Source organism: Pollachius pollachius (genome assembly GCF_949987615.1).
Source record: "Pollachius pollachius genome assembly, chromosome: 2".
In the NCBI taxonomy this organism is placed as follows: domain Eukaryota; kingdom Metazoa; phylum Chordata; class Actinopteri; order Gadiformes; family Gadidae; genus Pollachius; species Pollachius pollachius.
In genome coordinates, this window is record NC_136935.1 from 36,120,484 (window position 1) to 36,139,471 (window position 18,988).

At 48.2% G+C, this 18,988-nt stretch overlaps 1 protein-coding gene across 2 annotated transcripts in view; it reads left to right on the forward strand.

Moving 5' to 3' along the window:
- myh10 (myosin, heavy chain 10, non-muscle) overlaps positions 1-18,988 on the forward strand; it is a 56,514-nt gene that overhangs the window by 33,398 nt on the left and 4,128 nt on the right. For both annotated transcript variants that reach the window (XM_079729940.1, XM_079729939.1), the window contains 27 exons: positions 884-1,057; positions 1,491-1,664; positions 2,277-2,391; positions 4,345-4,538; positions 5,234-5,355; positions 5,451-5,520; positions 5,743-5,903; positions 6,123-6,231; positions 6,739-6,870; positions 7,263-7,469; positions 7,907-8,044; positions 8,394-8,517; positions 9,368-9,539; positions 11,864-12,076; positions 12,397-12,541; positions 12,943-13,149; positions 13,536-13,640; positions 13,953-14,105; positions 14,510-14,758; positions 15,342-15,554; positions 15,867-16,079; positions 16,167-16,328; positions 16,808-16,936; positions 17,118-17,206; positions 17,439-17,562; positions 18,116-18,205; positions 18,465-18,583. In XM_079729940.1, coding sequence (XP_079586066.1) covers positions 884-1,057; positions 1,491-1,664; positions 2,277-2,391; positions 4,345-4,538; positions 5,234-5,355; positions 5,451-5,520; positions 5,743-5,903; positions 6,123-6,231; positions 6,739-6,870; positions 7,263-7,469; positions 7,907-8,044; positions 8,394-8,517; positions 9,368-9,539; positions 11,864-12,076; positions 12,397-12,541; positions 12,943-13,149; positions 13,536-13,640; positions 13,953-14,105; positions 14,510-14,758; positions 15,342-15,554; positions 15,867-16,079; positions 16,167-16,328; positions 16,808-16,936; positions 17,118-17,206; positions 17,439-17,562; positions 18,116-18,205; positions 18,465-18,583 — 4,103 coding nt within the window. The remainder of the gene's footprint in view (positions 1-883; positions 1,058-1,490; positions 1,665-2,276; positions 2,392-4,344; positions 4,539-5,233; positions 5,356-5,450; positions 5,521-5,742; positions 5,904-6,122; positions 6,232-6,738; positions 6,871-7,262; positions 7,470-7,906; positions 8,045-8,393; positions 8,518-9,367; positions 9,540-11,863; positions 12,077-12,396; positions 12,542-12,942; positions 13,150-13,535; positions 13,641-13,952; positions 14,106-14,509; positions 14,759-15,341; positions 15,555-15,866; positions 16,080-16,166; positions 16,329-16,807; positions 16,937-17,117; positions 17,207-17,438; positions 17,563-18,115; positions 18,206-18,464; positions 18,584-18,988) is intronic.

Below are 18,988 nucleotides of genomic sequence, written 5' to 3' on the forward strand. Positions count from 1 at the left end.
AATATAGAATAGCTTAAGTTTGAAATGGTTGAATCATGTGTGTGTTGGCGTGTGTGTGTGTGTGTGTGTGTAGATAGCATGACGTGAAAAATATAATTTTTAAGCATTGTTGTTGGTTCCCAAACACAAACGCCCAATATATAATAATCATATTTCCAATCGATGAATCATTTTTTGCGCCAGTGAAACAAGAAATACCGTTAGCGTTTAAGCTTAGCATTGTGTTTCTAGTTTAAATATTGACATTGTTAGGCTCCGCGACGGCCGAAATGGTTAGCTTTTGTGATATCTACAAGTGTGGCCGTCACAAAAGCTGTGTCAGAGAACTTTGACTTCCATTGTATAAATGATATTAAAAAAAGTAGATTATCTTAAAAGGTTGAATGGAAGAGGGCGGTTCCAAGCTAATATGAACATTTTGAAAGTGGAATGGAGTCCCTAGGTGAATAATTGTGGAAGGAGTAGGGTACCAAAATTTGTAGAGAATATCAAGAAAGAAAGAATGAATAAAGCTTAAGAAGAACAATAGTTTAGCGCTGCATGCAGCACTTGCCCAATTTCAGAAATGATACAACCACAAATATTCACAATATAAAATACATCATCACAATTAGCAGAAGCTTTTATCCAAAGCGACTTACATCGGTTAATACACATTGACGGCAGAGTCAACCATGCAAGGCGACAGCCAGCTCGTCAGGAGCAGTTAGGGTTAAGTGTCTTGCTCAGGGACACATCAACAATCAGCTAGGAGGAGCTGGGGATCGAACTAGCGACCTTTCGGTTACAAGGCAACTGCTCTACCTCCTGAGCTAAGCCGACCCTAAGCCGATGGTTATTATCATTATAATAACCATCCCTTCTTCTCCTCCTCCTCCCCCAGCTGAACTCCTTTGAGCAGCTGTGTATCAACTACACCAACGAGAAGCTGCAGCAGCTCTTCAACCACACCATGTTCGTCCTGGAGCAGGAGGAGTACCAGCGGGAGGGCATTGAGTGGAGCTTCATCGACTTCGGCCTGGACCTGCAGCCCTGCATCGACCTCATCGAGAGGCCCGTGAGTGTGGTGCCCTGGCTAAGGGACCCGCTTTCAAACCTAGTCATTCAGTAACCATTGTTCCCAAACCCCCAATGCATTTCCCTCACGAGTTCGGTTAGTTTGGGTGCATGTATATGCCGGACCAAAACAAGCGCACCCATGAGCCGTTGGTAGAGAGAAAGAGGTTCGATATGGTGTCCCTGTTTTATTCAGATGACGCAACATCCGTCCAGGTTTTCTGACCGATGACCACTTAGTTTGCTCCTTCTTGTTGAAGATTGTCTTCTTCAGGGTTTTCTTTTTAATGGAATATGATTATTTATTATGTGAAAACAAGCTCTAACCCTGTGTGTATATATATATATATATTTTTTTTTTTTTTCAGCATGCCAACAGCGTTACCTTTTTCTAAATGATCCCTAACCACTGTTCTTCCCCGGTGTGGACCCAGGCTAACCCCCCGGGGGTGCTGGCCCTGCTGGACGAGGAGTGCTGGTTCCCCAAGGCCACGGACAAGAGCTTCGTGGACAAGCTGACCCAGGAGCAGGGCACACACACCAAGTTCCAGAAGCCCCGCCAGCTCAAAGACAAGGCCGACTTCTGCATTATCCACTATGCCGGCAAGGTACGCTGCTGTTGTTGTTGTCATTGTTGTTGCACAGACGGTTGATATGCATGGTAGGTAAGATATGTTGTACCCTTCAAAGAAGGAACATAAGGAGCAGGACGAAGGGCTGGGTTGTGTCTTCTTTTGTTTTTATTTGTCATTTACTTTCGGATGAAAATTGCATTGCTTGTGCGGGTTTGGGGCTTTTGTGCTTGGATTTCAAACTCCCTTTCCAAACAAAATGCAGCAATGAAATTATTACGTAACACTTTGTCTTCTGCTTTGTGCACAGGCATGTATAAATAGCCAGATGTTACCTAAATGACCTCCAGGAGTTGGCATATATATCAGATTATTGTTCTTGATAGGTCTCTAGACATAGGTAAATGATCAATGTTTTTAGTCGATATCACATTCTAAATCTTTGCACTGCATTCTAGGCCATATTGTCTTTCTTCATCTCTGATTTGATCCCTTCAGTGCAATTCCTGTCATCAATCATTTCCCAGAGCTCTCTCTGCTCCGGAAAACTACCTCCTTGATATCAGAGAATACAATGACGCTAACCGCTATGAGTAACAGATATTACTACTTCAAAGTGCTATCTATCCACTGTGGCCTTACCTGCAGGTGGACTACAAGGCAGACGAATGGCTGATGAAGAACATGGACCCTCTGAACGACAACGTTGCCACGCTCCTACACCAATCAACTGACAAGTTTGTGACGGAACTGTGGAAGGACGGTAAGCCCGTCCCCTCTGGCCAATCCTCGCATCCACACCGACCCATACTGAGTCGGAACGGTCTTGACAAATGAGACGCCTAGTGTTGCCTGTGTGTTTTGTCTGCTTGACGTTCTAGAGTCCCTGACCCAAGCCTATTAACACCGTTGTGCTTATGGGAGACAGGCTTTCATAAAGTGATGGTGAAGGAGAGAGCTGAATGTTCCTTTTAAAGTTCTCTCTCTCTCTCTGTCCCTCTCTCCGTTTCTGTGTTGTAGAGATTCAGACCTTTCAAAGGGCCTCTTTCTATGACAATGTCACTAGTCTGGATGAGTCCGAAGGTGAATGTTTGGGCCATGCTGCAGACAGACCTGGGCAAAGGAAACATGCCGATTTATTCAGAAAATCACAGATGTTCAAATCGACAAAACATGTACAAGCACAATGTATAACACACACACTTCATAAGATGTACATATCACCCTCTCAACTAATTTATTTATCCTTCACACTAGACAGACACAGATGCAGCTCATATGCTGTCATTAATGTAACCCATTGACAGGTCAGCAGGGATGTTGCGGTCCTAATAGCCGCACTAGGCGCTATAGGGGATGTGTTCCAGACGTTTGCCCATGTCTGAATGACTCTGTGTCTCCATGCTTCAGCCAGTGCTCTTTTTCGGCCTTGGCTACTGTGGCTCCCATTAGCTTCCAGGCTGCATGGCACCCTCGTCTCAGCAGCAGTGACCTACTGCCCGGGCTGCTGGGCCAAACGAGCTCTGGCACATCAAATCGCTTCTACAAGTCATGACTTGTACGTTTCTCATGAGTCCTTTATGGATGTTCACCCCTGCTTGTTTATATTTTTGTATAGGATATATAGGATATAAGGTATGATGTATAGATGGATACATGGATCCGATTGGATTTCAGTTTGGAGTCATTCTGTGGTAAATCTACCAATTTGTTTATTTTATTTTCAAATTGGTCCATATTATTACTTTCGATCTGAATTTGAGATAACCCTTTTTATTGCTGATCTCCACAGGCAGCCATATTTAGTATTATGAGTTAAGCCAGAGATATTTAGACCAGAGCTCTAAATATGTCCCTTTAGATATTTTTCTTTGTCTGTGTGTGTGTGTGTGTGTGTGTCTCACTCATATATTGCCAGTCTGTCTACTGTCCAAGTGCCTGTGAGATGATGAAACCTGACTGATTTAAAGATTGATACCATTATTTCCCCCTTGCACCTATTTCCTGCTCGGAGAGATTCCCTGAATGGAAACCACATGTTACTCTGTGTGTGTTCTGCATTGGCTGCGTTTGGCACTTCAGACATCAGCTCAGAGGGTCTGGATGAAAACCACGAGGGTCTCTGGAGGAAATGAGGGAAAATGTGAAAACATTCCCAACTGTCTTGTGATTCACTGGAACGCTATTTCATTTGGGATTGTTTTTTTGTTTTTGTTTTTTTCACACCTGTTAAAATAGTTCTATTCCTGGCGCGATGATGGTCTCAGCAGAGCAGTCCACGAATCTCCTCAGTGTTTTATTCTGACCCTTAACGAGGACGCTGTCACCGTCCGTCATTGTGTCTGTTGGTTTCATCCGCGTCCATCCTCATCTCCCACCTCATGCCGTAGCTGCTGCTGCTGTGTCCCTCTACGAGTGTCATTTTGGGGCGGCGCTGGCTCTGAAGGTGCATCTGGTCGCCCTGGCAACCACAGGGTTTGCCGGTTCGATCCGTGTCCCCCTCCTTAGCCGCAGCGTTGAGGTGTCCTCATGCTAGGAGGCCACCGGCTGTTCTCAACAATAAAATGCCCGTGTGTATGTCATGTCGCATGGCCGACGCCACCGTGGGTAGAAAGCGCTGTATAAATGGTCCCATCTACCATCTTTCATTGGGTGAGTCTCTGCCCCCAGGGAAGACGACTGTAACTCCCGTCTCCCTCCCTCTGCCCCTCGCCAGTGGACCGCATCGTGGGCCTGGACCAGGTGGCTGGCATGGGCGACACAGCGTTCGGTGCCACCTACAAGACCAAGAAGGGCATGTTCCGCACGGTGGGCCAGCTGTACAAGGAGTCCCTTACCAAGCTCATGGCCACGCTGAGGAACACCAACCCCAACTTTGTCCGCTGCATCATCCCCAACCACGAGAAGAGGGTGAGCCCTCTGCTAGGACCACCCCCGCCCCCGGGGGGGCAGGGAGGGGTTCTGATCGGGTTGTCGTCGTGGGTGTTGTTCAGAGGATTGCGTCTAGGGCGGGTGTACTCTAGCTTTCACCACTCAAGGGTTTCTTCCCAATCTCTGTATTTTAGAACCCTGTCATTGCCCAATTTTTCAGATACAATGGTTGGGTTATTGGGGTTTTATGTGTACCTGTAAATATTATAGTAATAATTGAATTGAAAGGAAAAATACATTAACTATAGATTAATAACCTGCAGCATCCATTTGTTCTACTAGGGTCCTCAACACTTAATGTAACTCTTTTTCTTTTTAAGCGAAAAGATATTGAATAGCAGTGTTTCCCCCAGCACTGTATGTTTAAGGCGGCCGCCTTAACAATAGGGCCCCGCCTTGACTACCAATGTATAAAGAAAATATATTTATATATTTGTTTTACTAACTATTTTTTAATTATTATGCTAAAACAATGTACAAAACTCTCGTAGCGAAAGAAAACATGCTTCCATCAAGTACAAAAAAAAAAGATTAATAATGCATCGGTAATACCGTTCAAAACAATAGTCGTGCCCTAAAGCTTTTTGAATGGAATTGAAACGGCGGCATCAGGTGGTTGTATGTACTATTGCGAACATAAAAGTATTAATCTCTGTCCCGTGCCCCCCCACCAGGCTGGTAAGCTGGAGCCCCACCTTGTCCTGGACCAGCTTCGGTGTAACGGGGTTCTGGAGGGGATCCGCATCTGCAGACAGGGCTTCCCCAACCGCATCGTCTTCCAGGAGTTCAGGCAGAGGTAACCCGGGGCGGGCTGCAGCTGTATCACACGTGAGGACCGCTACTCGTTAGACGTTACATTTTAAGCTTGTTTGGTTTTTGTGTCATTAACAGATACGAGATCCTGACTCCCAATGCTATCCCTAAGGGATTTATGGACGGCAAACAGGCCTGTGAAAGAATGGTAATGTACTGTTTGGTTGATTTGTTCCCTTTTTACCAGTGAGCTTTGAATTCCTATGTTGATTATGGCTGCAAACTAAATATAGCTGCTATGGTTTATGAATTGAAGGGGTGCTTTCATACCAAGTTTAATGCAGACTGTAAATTGACAGCCATTTCTATTTAAAGGGAATCATTTGAACGTGTCAACTCATTAACCTCCTCACATCCACAATGTGTATAGATCCGAGCCCTGGAGCTGGACCCCAACCTGTTCCGGATCGGCCAGAGTAAGATCTTCTTTAGGACGGGGGTCCTGGCCCATCTGGAGGAGGAGCGGGACCTCAAGATCACCGACATCATCATCACCTTCCAGTCCGTGTGCCGCGGATACCTGGCCCGCAAGTGAGTGGCGGTCCCTGCTGTGTGTGTCCTTTCATAATCCAACGATAGAAAACTCTCTGACTTTAACCTTCCGTTTTTTTTTTCCAGCATTGATAATTTCTTGGTAAAACTGTGATTTCACGTCTGGATGAAACATTCTGTCATGTCTGTAAAGGGAGTTATCCTTTTCTTTAGTTTAAAGTACCACTGATGTCCTGTGTGCTCTCTCTCTTTCTGTAGGGCCTTCTTCAAGAAGCAGCAGCAGCTGAGCGCCCTGAAGGTCCTCCAGAGGAACTGCGCTGCCTACCTGAAGCTCAGGCACTGGCAGTGGTGGAGGCTGTTCACCAAGGTGACCCCAATTGCCCGTCTAGACATGCTCGAACCGCTAGACCAAACACAGTTGGTGCAATAAATGCATTTCAGGGTAAGGTTAATAGAGCCGGAAAAGCTGGGCTAATGAGCTGCATGTGGCTTAGTGCGAATAATGAATCCACACATTCAACTCATTATGGAACATTGCCTTCATGTCCTTTGTATTGACCTGTGCGAGGGGTTTTGCAAACAAACACTGCCGCTTGGCTCCAGAAAATCACTGTGAGATTTGCTGGTCAACCAACCATTTGACCATGACGCCTTGAATTGCACGTGCTCGAAATACGCCTTTTGCGTTTTGTCGTAGCTCACATCTCAGTCAGAAAACGATGTGAAAAGTGAGACAACTCCAGTGGTCTCACTGAGAACACCCGGTGGGAGTGAGACCACTCCAGTGGTCTCACTCCCACCGGGTGTTCTCCAGTGGTCTCATTCACACCAGGATTCTGCCGTGATCTAATCTACACCGGGTGCTCTCTTCCAGGTGAAGCCCTTGCTGCAGGTGACCAGGCAGGAGGAGGAGATGCAGGCCAAAGACGAGGAGCTGGTCAAGGTGAAGGAGAGGCAGCTGAAGGTGGAGAACGAGCTGCTGGACATGGAGAGGAAACATCAGCAGGTAGGGCAAAGGGCCTCCCTTCAGTTCATCCCTTTGTTTCCCTTGAGTGTGTGTTTATGACAACACTTTGATCTTTTCTGCTGAATGTTGTTTACACAGTTGCCTTCCCTAATCGTCTGTAATAGTTAGAGACATGCACGACCCTTTGAATTTGTTCTAATTTCCTATGCCGCTGCAAAGAAAGTGTTTCAGCATCACTGATGCTTCTGCAGGAGGGCCTAGACAAATACGGGCAGATTTTATTTCTACCGTGTGGTTATCATGAGTTTCCCAGCCTAATTGGGTCTGATGATCATCAAGACCGCCAACATAACATTCTCCCGTTCATGTTATTTGCGAGAGGACCCTGGGGGGTTGCGTGGGAACATCTGAACTTCCTCCGGTTCCTACAGATTGCGGAGGAGAAGAACATCCTGGCGGAGCAGCTGCAGGCGGAGACGGAGCTGTTTGCTGAGGCGGAGGAGATGAGGGCCCGCCTGGCCGCCAAGAAACAGGAGCTGGAGGAGATCCTGCATGACCTGGAGTCCCGGGTCGAGGAGGAGGAGGAGCGCAACCAGATCATGCAGAACGAGAAGAAGAAGATGCAGTCTCACCTCCAGGTCCGCCCCCATGATCCCGCTGCAGGCTCACTCACCACTGAATCCCACTGCACGCCAGAACTCGAGCGCAAGCAGGCCGCACATTTAACCCCATCACACAGGCCACTTATATTGATCAGCCAAAAACACAAACGTCAGGCCGAGGCAGAATAAACCCTTGTTAATCAAGGGCTCATTGATTAACATGGGAGCAGACCCAAATTGTTTACACTCCCGCCTTAATGTATAGATTTAGGTTTGATTTCCAATCAACACTTTTGTTGTCAGGCGCGCTTTGCTTTGTGTGCTATGCTAATTAGGTAAGCTGATGTCTAAGCTGGTCTTGCTACTGATGATGTCGGGGGTGTTTGGTGTGTGTGTGGGGTCCTAAGCTAGCACCAGTATCAGAGTGTGTGCCGGGCGGGTCCCTGAGGTTTTGTGTGCCGTTGTCCCCTCAGGACCTGGAGGAGCAACTGGATGAGGAGGAGGCCGCCAGACAGAAGCTCCAGTTGGAGAAGGTCACGGCGGAGGCCAAGATCAAGAAGATGGAGGAGGACCTCCTCTCGCTGGACGACTCAAACTCCAAGTTTCTCAAGGTGAGAGGAGGACTTTCAAAACCGGGCCTGTTTAGCATCAATACACCGAGGGCATCCGGTGAGGATCATTCATTCAGAACCGTCTACTCATGGACTGTTGATTGGTTAGGGCGACATCCATCCATCTTCTATTTAATGAACGGTGAGGGTGAAGGCTTACATCCATGTTACTATTTTCCCCAGAACCTTCATAACAAATACCGGAACTGTCCGAAGCTGCTGATGTAGAAACAGCAGTGTGTTACTATGGAAACCACACCTTCATCACACAGAACGGAGCGGGCCGTAGGCTTTGAAGGATCTTAATGCTGCGTCATGGTCTGACTCCCGTCTCATGTGTGGTGAACAGGAGAAGAAGCTGCTGGAGGAAAGGGTGGGTGAGATGTCCTCCCAGCTGACGGAGGAGGAGGAGAAGGCCAAGAACCTGGGCAAGATGAAGAACAAGCAGGAGATGATGATGGTGGACCTGGAGGGTAAGGCTGCCTTGACCCCGCCCACGCCGTTTCAGCCGTTCAGGCTAGCAGCGCAGCCATAGTCCTGTCATTCCACATTAAGAGGAAGAGGGCAAGACAGAGAAGGAACATATCATGCAGCTAGACTGCCACAGAATGGCACATACAATTCATTTATATGATAGAAAATGAATATTCTCAAAGATTTGAGATGGAGTATGTGAGACTGCAAAAATAGAATCAAAACATGAAACCATTTATATATATAATATTTGCTCTTTATTTATTTATATATATACACATGCATATAAAGTGAAAATAGGAAATAATGCAACTCAAAAGTCGTACTACATGGTCATTGAATGGCAGCCAGCCTGTCTGTTAACTGTTCCTGATTGTGTACATTCAGTGTTTGCAACACCACAGTGGTTAAATGATGCCCAACAACCGGTCGGATTAGTCAGTAGTTGGGCTTAGTGTGTCAGGCTACGTGCAGGTTTACTGGGACCTCTGCTCCCATATTTCACCCTGTGTGGAACCTTAACGCAGGTCACAAGACGGTCACGTAGGGGCCCACAGGTTCAGATTCCTCCTGGTTTTAGAAGTCCTGTAACAAACAACATGCGAAGGCGCGTGTAAAAACAGTCTTGAAGGGAGTTAGGCGTTGTGTAAGGAGGTCAGAGGCTAAAGGGCTTCCTGCATGTGTTATGGGTTGAACAGAGAGCTTACCAATCAGCCCGTGTGGCTTAAAGAGACCCCCTAGCTCTAGTGCTACGCTATACATTCATCTATACTCGCCTGATTGGTTGTAAGGTCCGTTTAGTTTCTTTAGTGAAGTTCATTGCCCGTGATACGCTGGGTCTCCCCGCAGAGCGGCTGAAGAAGGAGGAGAAGACCAGGCAGGAGCTGGAGAAGGCCAAGCGGAAGCTGGACGCGGAGACCACGGACCTCCAGGAGCAGATCGCTGAGCTACAGGCCCAGGTGGAGGAGCTGAAGACCCAGCTGGCCAAGAAGGAGGAGGAGCTGCAGGCGTCTCTAGCCAGGTGGGGCAGGCCGTGACACCAAACCCTCCACCCTGGACGGAATAGATGGATGGATGGATGGATGGATGGATGGATGGATGGATGGATAAACACCGGTACTATATTTGCCCCGAAGGAATTCCCAGTTTTTTTTAAATAATTAATAAACTATACATAATATAATCTCGATAATGCAATGCTACACACTATCAGAAGATAAAACTACAATTTTAAATGAATAAAAAATGACAAGGTAGGGGGAGGGTATGCATAATGAAAACAAAACAAGAGATGGTGTAGAAAGAAGCTGTAAAATGATAGCTTAAACAGTAACTGCATACAGGCTATAGTTATACCAAAGCATTGTTGGATACTTGAACTATCAACCAGATGTTTCTTGACAAACCAAAAGCAATATTCTCAATGCACCGCAGAGCACATAAGCTGGAATCAACCAATCCGGCTGTCCCATTAGTGTTACCTTGTCAGCTTCGGCTGAACCATAAAACACCCCAGAGGGGTTTATTCCACTTTTACCACAGTTACCAACAATGAGCTGTGAGGTACTTTAATGCTTAATAATGTGGCCAAAGGAGTTGGCTTTTAGTTAAACATTCAGCAGCTGTTTGGTTTAACAGCTGCTCAGTATTCTGTAAGTTTGGTCTACCGCATCTCACACACACGCACGCACGCACACACACGCACGCACGCACATGCACACACATCTAGGATAGGCTTCCCCACAGCTTTGGTCCAAAGCTCTGCCATGCATTCAGACTAAGTGATGGTGATGGATTTCCTCCCTCCAGAAGGCCTGCCATAGTGTTTTCCAGGAAAGGAACAGTGTAATGACCTAATGGCAACAAAGAGGAAACGGCCATGATGGATCACAGTCTATAGGAGAAGCTGTGGAGGCTTTCCTCTCTTCTCTTCCCTCCTCGGGAGGGCTTTTCATCAGGGACCTTTCCACACGTGGCTAATTTAGTTCTGTCAGCTTTCTAATAAGCAGAGTGAGAGCCCAACGTCTCTGCTATCAGCTCCATGAAGCTTCTGCCCTTTTAATCCAGTTCCCCTTCTCCCGTCCACAACCTGGGCTCCTCGGATGACCCATTTCATTATTTTGCCAGTTAGGCTGATAACAAGAGCGGATGCAAATGAGGCTTTCCGCTCTCAAGGTCAGTGTGTGTTTTGGAGTTGGAGAGACAGCCGCTGCCTCACAAAGAGGTCGCCAAACTCTCAGGAGAACGAACATGTCCGTCCGCGCCAGAATCCCGCATTTAGTCTCCGTGGCATGCTAATCAAGCTCCCATTACCGCTAAAATGCCCCCTTTTGGAATTAGGCTGCTGTTCCAAGGATATGCCTATTCCCTGTCCTAATAACTGGCTATTTGGATGCCATTTTTGGACTGAGTTGCTAGTCTCCATTATCAAGTCTGCCTGTTTAACCCATTATGACGATGTGTTTTGTCTAAAGAATGTCTCTTTAAAATTCTCAAGGCACAGTGTGTGTAATGTGCTAGCTTGGCTTGGTTAGCTTGCTCAGGGCATGTTTCTCTTAGCAAGGAGTCCGACCCGCACACTGCACTGCCCTGCTCATAGAGACGAGAGTCTCTTGAGTTTACTATGTCATTAGATAGATCAACAGTATATTCAATATGGGCATCAATGAAATTACAATATATTAATGTATGTTCCAAATGTCCTACATTAACCTGCCTATACTGCCACCCTGTGTGCGATGTTGGAACATTAGGATTATCTGGGGTGTGCCAATATTTTTGAGTCTCATGAATAATCACGTGTAATTTTTTTATAAATCCTAAAAATAATTCTATGTTCTATATTTTTCTATATGCTTTTATTATTTCTGAACTCCATGATAACCAGAATATATCAGTTAGCCTCATTTTAATATGGCTAGGGGTTATGGAATAAAATACATTTCGTATTTTATATATTTTATTCAATTCAATTCAATTTTATTTGTATAGCCCTTAATCACCATTACAGTCTCAAAGGGCTTAACAGGTCAAATATTTAAGCTGTTTATTATTTTTCCCTTTATACTGCAGCTATTTACTCTATTGCTCCATTCAAAATATCAGAACTAAAAAGTCTATCCATGCAGGGGATCATTCTCGTATCAATCATTTGAATTCTGCTCCACTCCTGCCCCTCAACATGGTGGAAAAGTCTCAGACAAACCTTGGGGATGTCGTAGGGAGGTTCGGGGGTTACTCGTCGTCGTGTGGTAACCCACGCTAACACGTCCAAGGTCTCTCTCACTCTCCCCTTAATGAGCACGCCGCAACCCCCAGCAACAACATCCATGTCTGCTCCACCAGGAGCGACGAGGAGAACAGCCAGAAGAACGTCGCTCTGAAGCAGGTCCGCGAGCTCCAGGCCGCGCTAGGGGAGATGCAGGAGGACCTGGAGTCGGAGAAGGTCTCCCGGGGCAAGGCGGAGAAGCTGAAGAGGGACCTGGGAGAGGAGCTGGAGGCGCTGAAGACGGAGCTGGAGGACACGCTGGACACCACCGCCGCCCAGCAGGAGCTCAGGTACGGCTGCTGCGCCGTCTCCAGCCTAGAAACACATGAACAGGGCTGTGTCTTCACTTTATTACTCCTAGATAATCATGCACTTGCTCGATTGATGCGTGTTACTGTAGCCTAGGAGCCATTCAAGGGTAACCTCGTGAAGTTACACGATCAACCGTCTAGTGTCCTCTGGTTTCCCCCACCTGTCCTTTTCCTATCGGGGGGCTAACAGCATCATAACACGCTTGCTGCCCACCGACTGTGCGGCAGCGGCGTGACTTGGGACTCCAGTATGTTGGTGCACTCACCGCTCCGCCTCCACGTGTGCTCTGCTCCTCCAGGACCAAGCGAGAGCAGGAAGTGGTGGAGCTGAAGAAGGCCATCGACGAGGAGACCAAGAACCACGAGGCCCAGGTCCAGGACATGAGGCAGAGGCACGGCACGGCCCTGGAGGAACTGTCTGAGCAGCTGGAGCAGGCCAAAAGGGTGGGGCTCCTCACTGGTTGCTGTCGCCTGCTGTCAGTCCTGGGGGGCGGTCTGGTCTGGGGCCAGAACCTGTTGATGGAGATCTGATAGTGGATCATTTGATCTGCGATTGGCTCCTGATCCGGATTGATTGCTATTGATTATCCTGATTGATCATTTTTTGCAGGACAAAAATCAGTTTGTAGTAGCTAGAGATTCAAATAGTCTGAATGAAACTGGAGAAGAAAAAGTGTCCTCAGCATAGATTTTGGGAAAAACCTTTTTTAGCAACAAAGAAAGAAATCGACATCACCAGCTGTCCGTCCACTTGAATCCCCTTCGGCTGTCCCCTCTTTCTTTTTCCGCAACGCATAACCTGAAAAGATCTGACATGGTCATGTGCCGTGTGCTCCTCCCTGCAGTTCAAAGCCAACCTGGAGAAGAGCAAGCAGGGGCTGGAGACGGAGAACAAGGGGCTGAGCAGCGAAGTGAAGGGCCTTCAGCAGGTGAAGAGCGAGTCGGAGCACCGGAGGAAGAAGCTCGAGGCCCAGCTCCAAGAGTTCACGGCCCGGGCCGCGGAGGGGGAGAGGGCCAAAGGAGAGCTGGCGGAGCGCTCCCACAAGCTGCAGGTACCCAGGGAGTTGACCTACTCTGCCACGCACGCCCTCAACACACACCGGGCTATTGGTTTGTTCTGATCTACAAACTGTTGGTTCAACAGAAAAGTTAAAATCGTTTTTATTGGTCACATACACCGAGTTTCAGATACAATGTTCTGCGAAATGCACCTTAAGCCATTTAGATTAGCTTATAGCTGGTTAAATGAATGAGTGAAAGATAAAAATTGTAGTGCAGTATGATGATTGTGTCAATCCTTGAAACATCATGATCATGTTCAGTTTTCTCGTCATAATGGTCACTATATATCCATAGACTTCGAAACGAATCCTAATTTTTGGCTGCACAATTCGGTGGTGGTGGTTAATTTTCTCCCTGTCTGTCTTTCCACTGAAAGCTTGAACTGGACAATGTGTCTGCCTTGCTGGAAGAGGCAGAAAAGAAGGGCCTCAAACTGGCCAAGGACACCAGCAGCCTGGAGAGCCAGTTGCAGGACACACAGGTAAGACTGGATCCATCTCCATCCCATCCGTGAGACTACCGATGAACTAATAACACGTGTGGACAGGCAGGTTTCCTGCCCACTTGTCATGCTCCTCCTGGCATAAGCTGTCACGTATGGACACCAAAACCGAGCCGTTGCCTTTAATGGATGACTTTGGTAGGGGAACGATGAGACCAACGCCTCTCAACCAAACAGCCTTTCATTTACTGTTTAGCGCATCAACGCGTTGCATCAGCGAGTTTGTACGCCTGTTCCCTGACGTCGCCGTGCTTTTCCTCCCCCTGGGTCCCGCCGGCGGGGGTCTCATAGGAGCTGCTCCAGGAGGAGACGCGGCAGAAGCTGAACGCCGGCATTCGGGTGCGGCAGCTGGAGGAGGAGAAGAGCACCCTGCTGGAGCAGCAGGAGGAGGAAGAGGAGGGCCGTCGCAGCCTGGAGAAACAGCTGCAGAGCCTGCAGGCCCAGGTAGGCCCGCCCGCTCAGGGAGTCCCCAGGGAAGCCCACACAGTGGGCCAGTCTGCTGTCGGGAATCATGTGGGCCAGTGCTTCGTTCTGGGACTATTATGTTAATTAGATCGTATTTCAATTCATCTCGTAGAATATTTATGTGATGAAGCATCCGAAAAATGTCCTAACATTAAATATTTTCGTTTTTTATCTTCAGATGTAATCCATCCAGCATGATAGCGTTATTTATTATTTGGATATCCTGAGCTCATCCTTGATCTCAGCGCCAGATTAATGATTGAGAGTACATTAAAGAATATGAACTGAAACTGAACCTGCTATTTGTCATTCCTTGGCTCATCCTCTCATCCCTCCTCTCCCCTTGTCCTCGTCTCCCCTCCCTGCCCCTGTCCTCCCACCAGCTGTGTGAGGCCAAGAAGAAGCTTGATGAGGACCTGGGCAACCTGGAGTGTCTGGAGGAGGCCAAGAGGAAGCTCCAGAAGGAGGCCGAACTCACCGTTCAGCGGCTGGAGGAGAAGTCCATGGCCCTGGATAAGATGGACAAGACCAGGACCCGGCTGCAGCAGGAGCTGGACGACCTGATGGTGGACCAGGACCACCTCCGGCAGATCGTCTCCAACCTGGAGAAGAAGCAGAAGAAGTTTGACCAGGTACACTAACACGGCCACCCCTAAATTACTTGACACCTACCTGTGCAATAAAGGAAGCAAGAAAACTTTGATGAAGTGTACTTTATCAGGGATCTGAAATACTTTGAACAATGTTGGGCTAAGGAGTTAACATTTACTTAAACATTGAGGGCATTTAGCAACGATTTTATCCAAAACGACTTTGAAACAACAAATCGCTGTCGGTACAGTAAGGATGATCATAGAACAAGTGCCAAGCACTTACAATTGTAAGGTTGCAGACTGGCAGACTTTCCAACTCCTCCTCTAACAGTCTGGATCAGTGTGACCAGTGTCACACTGGGGTATGTTAACATGTCATCCCGCTGGCCTCACTATACATTTTCAACCCATATTTTTGCCACTGTCATGAAATTTGGCTGACATTACATTATCACTGTTGTGTTTTTTAATGTGAGCTGCTGAGGCCATCATTTCCCCTCAGTGATGAATAAAGTGCAGATCTACTATCTGAACTCATCTTAATTATCCTTTAATACTGAGGTTAGGGTTAGGGTTAGTACTTTACTGATGTAAAGTATCTTGTACCTCCTGCGGACGCCAGATGCTGGCGGAGGAGAAGACCATCTCTGCGCGCTACGCCGAGGAGCGCGACCGCGCAGAGGCGGAGGCCCGGGAGAAGGAGACCAAGGGCCTGTCCATGACCCGGGCCCTGGAGGAGGCCCTGGAGGCCAAGGAGGAGCTGGAGCGCTTCAACAAGCAGCTGCGGGCCGAGATGGAGGACCTGATGAGCTCCAAGGACGACGTCGGCAAAAACGTGAGGGTCGCCCTGTCTTTTCATGGTTTCCTTTGTAAAGCTGTATTAGGCCATTTCTGACCAGGAGGGGGCAGAGTTGGATCTTGGCTGTTAAACACAGGACATTTTGTCAAGACCCCATTGCCATACCACCCGATGATGTGTCTGTAGGAGCTCAAGATATGATCCGTGGAGTTGGATTTAATGCTATTGTCAATTTTGAGCGCTGGATATTTTTCACACATACCCTACCCTTGCTATCCGGTACTAATTTGATTGATGATTGAACGTGCTGTGCTGTTCCCCCCTGACCCTGTGCCCTCCGCCATGCAGGTCCACGAGCTGGAGAAGTCGAAGCGGACCCTGGAGCAGCAGGTGGAGGAGATGCGGGTGCAGCTGGAGGAGCTGGAGGACGAGCTGCAGGCCACGGAGGACGCTAAGCTGCGCCTGGAGGTCAACATGCAAGCCATGAAGGCCCAGTTCGACCGAGACCTGCTGGCCCGCGACGAGCAGGGGGAGGAGAAGAAGAGGGCCCTGGTCAAGCAGGTGAGCTTCTGGCTGACCCCCCATGAGCCACAGGCAGGATGATGTTTGTACTCCCGGTCCTTACAAAGCATCTCTCTCGCCCACCAGGTGCGGGAGATGGAGGCTGAGCTTGAGGATGAGAGGAAGCAGAAGGCTCTGGCCGTGGCCGCCAAGAAGAAGCTGGAGCTGGACCTGAACGAGCTGGAGGGACAGATCGAGGGCGCCAACAAGGCCCGCGACGAGGCCATCAAACAGCTCCGCAAACTGCAGGTACGCAGGAGCCTCGCGTGCTGCCCGGAACCCCATACCTCCACCACCCATAACTCCACCGCTCACACCTCCACCACCCATACCTTCACCATCCCTACCGCCACCACTCATACCTCCACTATCCTTACCTCCACCACTCATACCTCCACCACATCTACCTCAACCACCCATACCTCCTCCCCATCTACCTCAACCACCCATACCTCCACCACATCTACCTCAACCACTCATACCTAAACCATCCCTACCTTAACTATTCCCACCGCCACCACCTCTATCAACCCCACCTCAACCATCCCTTCCTCAAACAATCCTACGTTTACCATCCATACCCCCCCGTCCATCCATACGCAGCGTTGAACTGCAGTCCTTTGAACTGTGCATACAGGAACACATGTAGGCACTCACCTCTTAGATGAATGACTCCCGGTGCAGCCGTGCTGTTGTGTGTTGACCTCCTGGTGTCTCCGTCCCTCCAGGCCCAGATGAAGGACTACCAGAGGGAGCTGGAGGAGGCCCGGGCCTCCAGGGACGAGATCTTTGCCCAATCCAAGGAGAATGAGAAGAAACTCAAGAGCCTGGAGGCGGAGGTCCTGCAGCTACAGGAGGTAGGTCACAGCACCCACCGCCTTACACAATATTAGTACCTGGAGGGTACTGTGTGGTTGGTTCTCTCTTGTCTTTATCTTACTGTCGTTCTGTCTCTGTGACTCACTCTCTCGCTCTCTCTCTCTCTCTCTCTCTCTCTCTCTCTCTCTCTCACTCTCGCTCTCTCTCTGTCTCTCTCAGGACCATGCGTCCTCAGAGAGGGCCCGTCGTCATGCTGAACAGGAGAGGGATGAACTGGCTGATGAGATCTCCAACAGCGCCTCTGGGAAGTCAGTATCCATTTAATCATCCAAAAGCGTTTTTTACATTAGCAGAACACACATGTTACCAGTTAATACCCAGCCATATAGTATTAGAATATACTTGTAAAATGATGTGATGAATATTAATGTGAAAAGGTTAGGAAACATAACATAACTTGTGTGTATGTGTCTGTGCCTTTGTCTGACTGTGTGTGTGTGTGTGTGTGTGTGTGTGTGTGTGTGTGTGTGTGTGTGTCAGGTCCTCACTGCTGGACGAGAAGAGGAGGCTGGAGGGCCGTATCTCCCAGCTAGAGGAGGAGCTGGAGGAGGAGCAGGGCAACACAGAGCTGCTCAATGACCGCTTCAGGAAGAGCAACCTGCAGGTACACACACACACACACACACACACACACACACACACACACACACACACACACACACTTTAGACACTTTATGGAGGTTGTATTCTAGTGTCACAGTCTAACATTTTAAAACAGGGGCTCATGCAACCTGGACCTTTAAGCCCCTCAAACATAGTCCCGGTCAATTCATGGGATTATTAGTAATCATTTTGATTCAGTTTTAGTTTCAATTGATTGTTAAATCTGTTCAAACTGATTTACTAGAATTGAATGATTATTGAAAACGTGTATTTTGTTAATGCCGAGATTCCTATTTATTTATACGCATTCATGTTTATTTTGTTTGATATAGCAGTGTTTTACTGAAACACGTGTTTCCTTTTTGGCTTAAAGCAAAATAAATGTGTATAGGCTGTATATCATACACATGGATACATATTTATTTTGCATCCTAAAACCTGAAACGGTGGCAGACCTTATGCCTTTATAATGAACATCTAAGTACTGTATCCATGTATAGACTCATCATCTTTATGCGTCTCAAAGCCATGTGTTGACCCTGCGCCCCCTGCAGGTGGACGGCCTGAACACCGAGCTCACCGCTGAGCGCAGCGCCGCCCAGAAGAGCGACAACGCCCGGCAGCAGATGGAGCGCCAGAACAAGGTAGGCCCTCAGACGCTCATCCACAGGCTCAGCCCTTTTGGACGACTCTGCTCTGTGTAATCGACTCCATGAGTGTGTGTGTGTGTTTTTGTTTGTTTTCTGTTGTTCATTGGCTTTAGCACTCGGCTACCTATTCATGTGCTTAGGTTCCTTTGGGCAACTTTGCTCTGTGTGTCTCTATGCTGATTTGTGTGTGTGTGTGTGTGTGTGTGTGTGTGTGTGTGTGTGTGTGTGTGTGTGTGTGTGTGTGTGTGTGCAGGAGCTGAAGGCTAAGCTGGGGGAGCTGGAGGGAAGCATCAAGTCCAAGTTCAAGGCCTCCATCACCGCCTTGGAAGCCAAGATCCTGCAGCTGGAGGAGCAGATGGAGCAGGAGGCAAAGTATGTCCAAAACCTCAACCCGCCACTGGCACCTGCAGTGAGACATGCAGTGAGATGCTGTGAGACATGCAGTGAGATGCTGTGAGACATGCAGTGAGATGCTGTGAGACATGTGATGCTGTGAGACATGCAAAAAGACTTGCAGTGAAACATGCAGTAGCTGCTTCAAGCTGTTCAACCAGCCGTGCCGTTTGTGGAGGCGGGTCAAGGAGGAGGGTGGGGGTGTGGCCCTGAGCAGCTTGCGGCCACAGTACCATGCGCTCTGTTAACAGTGGATGTATCGTAATGGCGAGGCGCACACTGGCTTTGGCCGTGTTCTGTAAATATTCTAGAACACTCCGGGTGCTCCGGCGGGAGTCCTGGAGCTCTTTATCTAAATAATATCATATTATACATAGATATCTA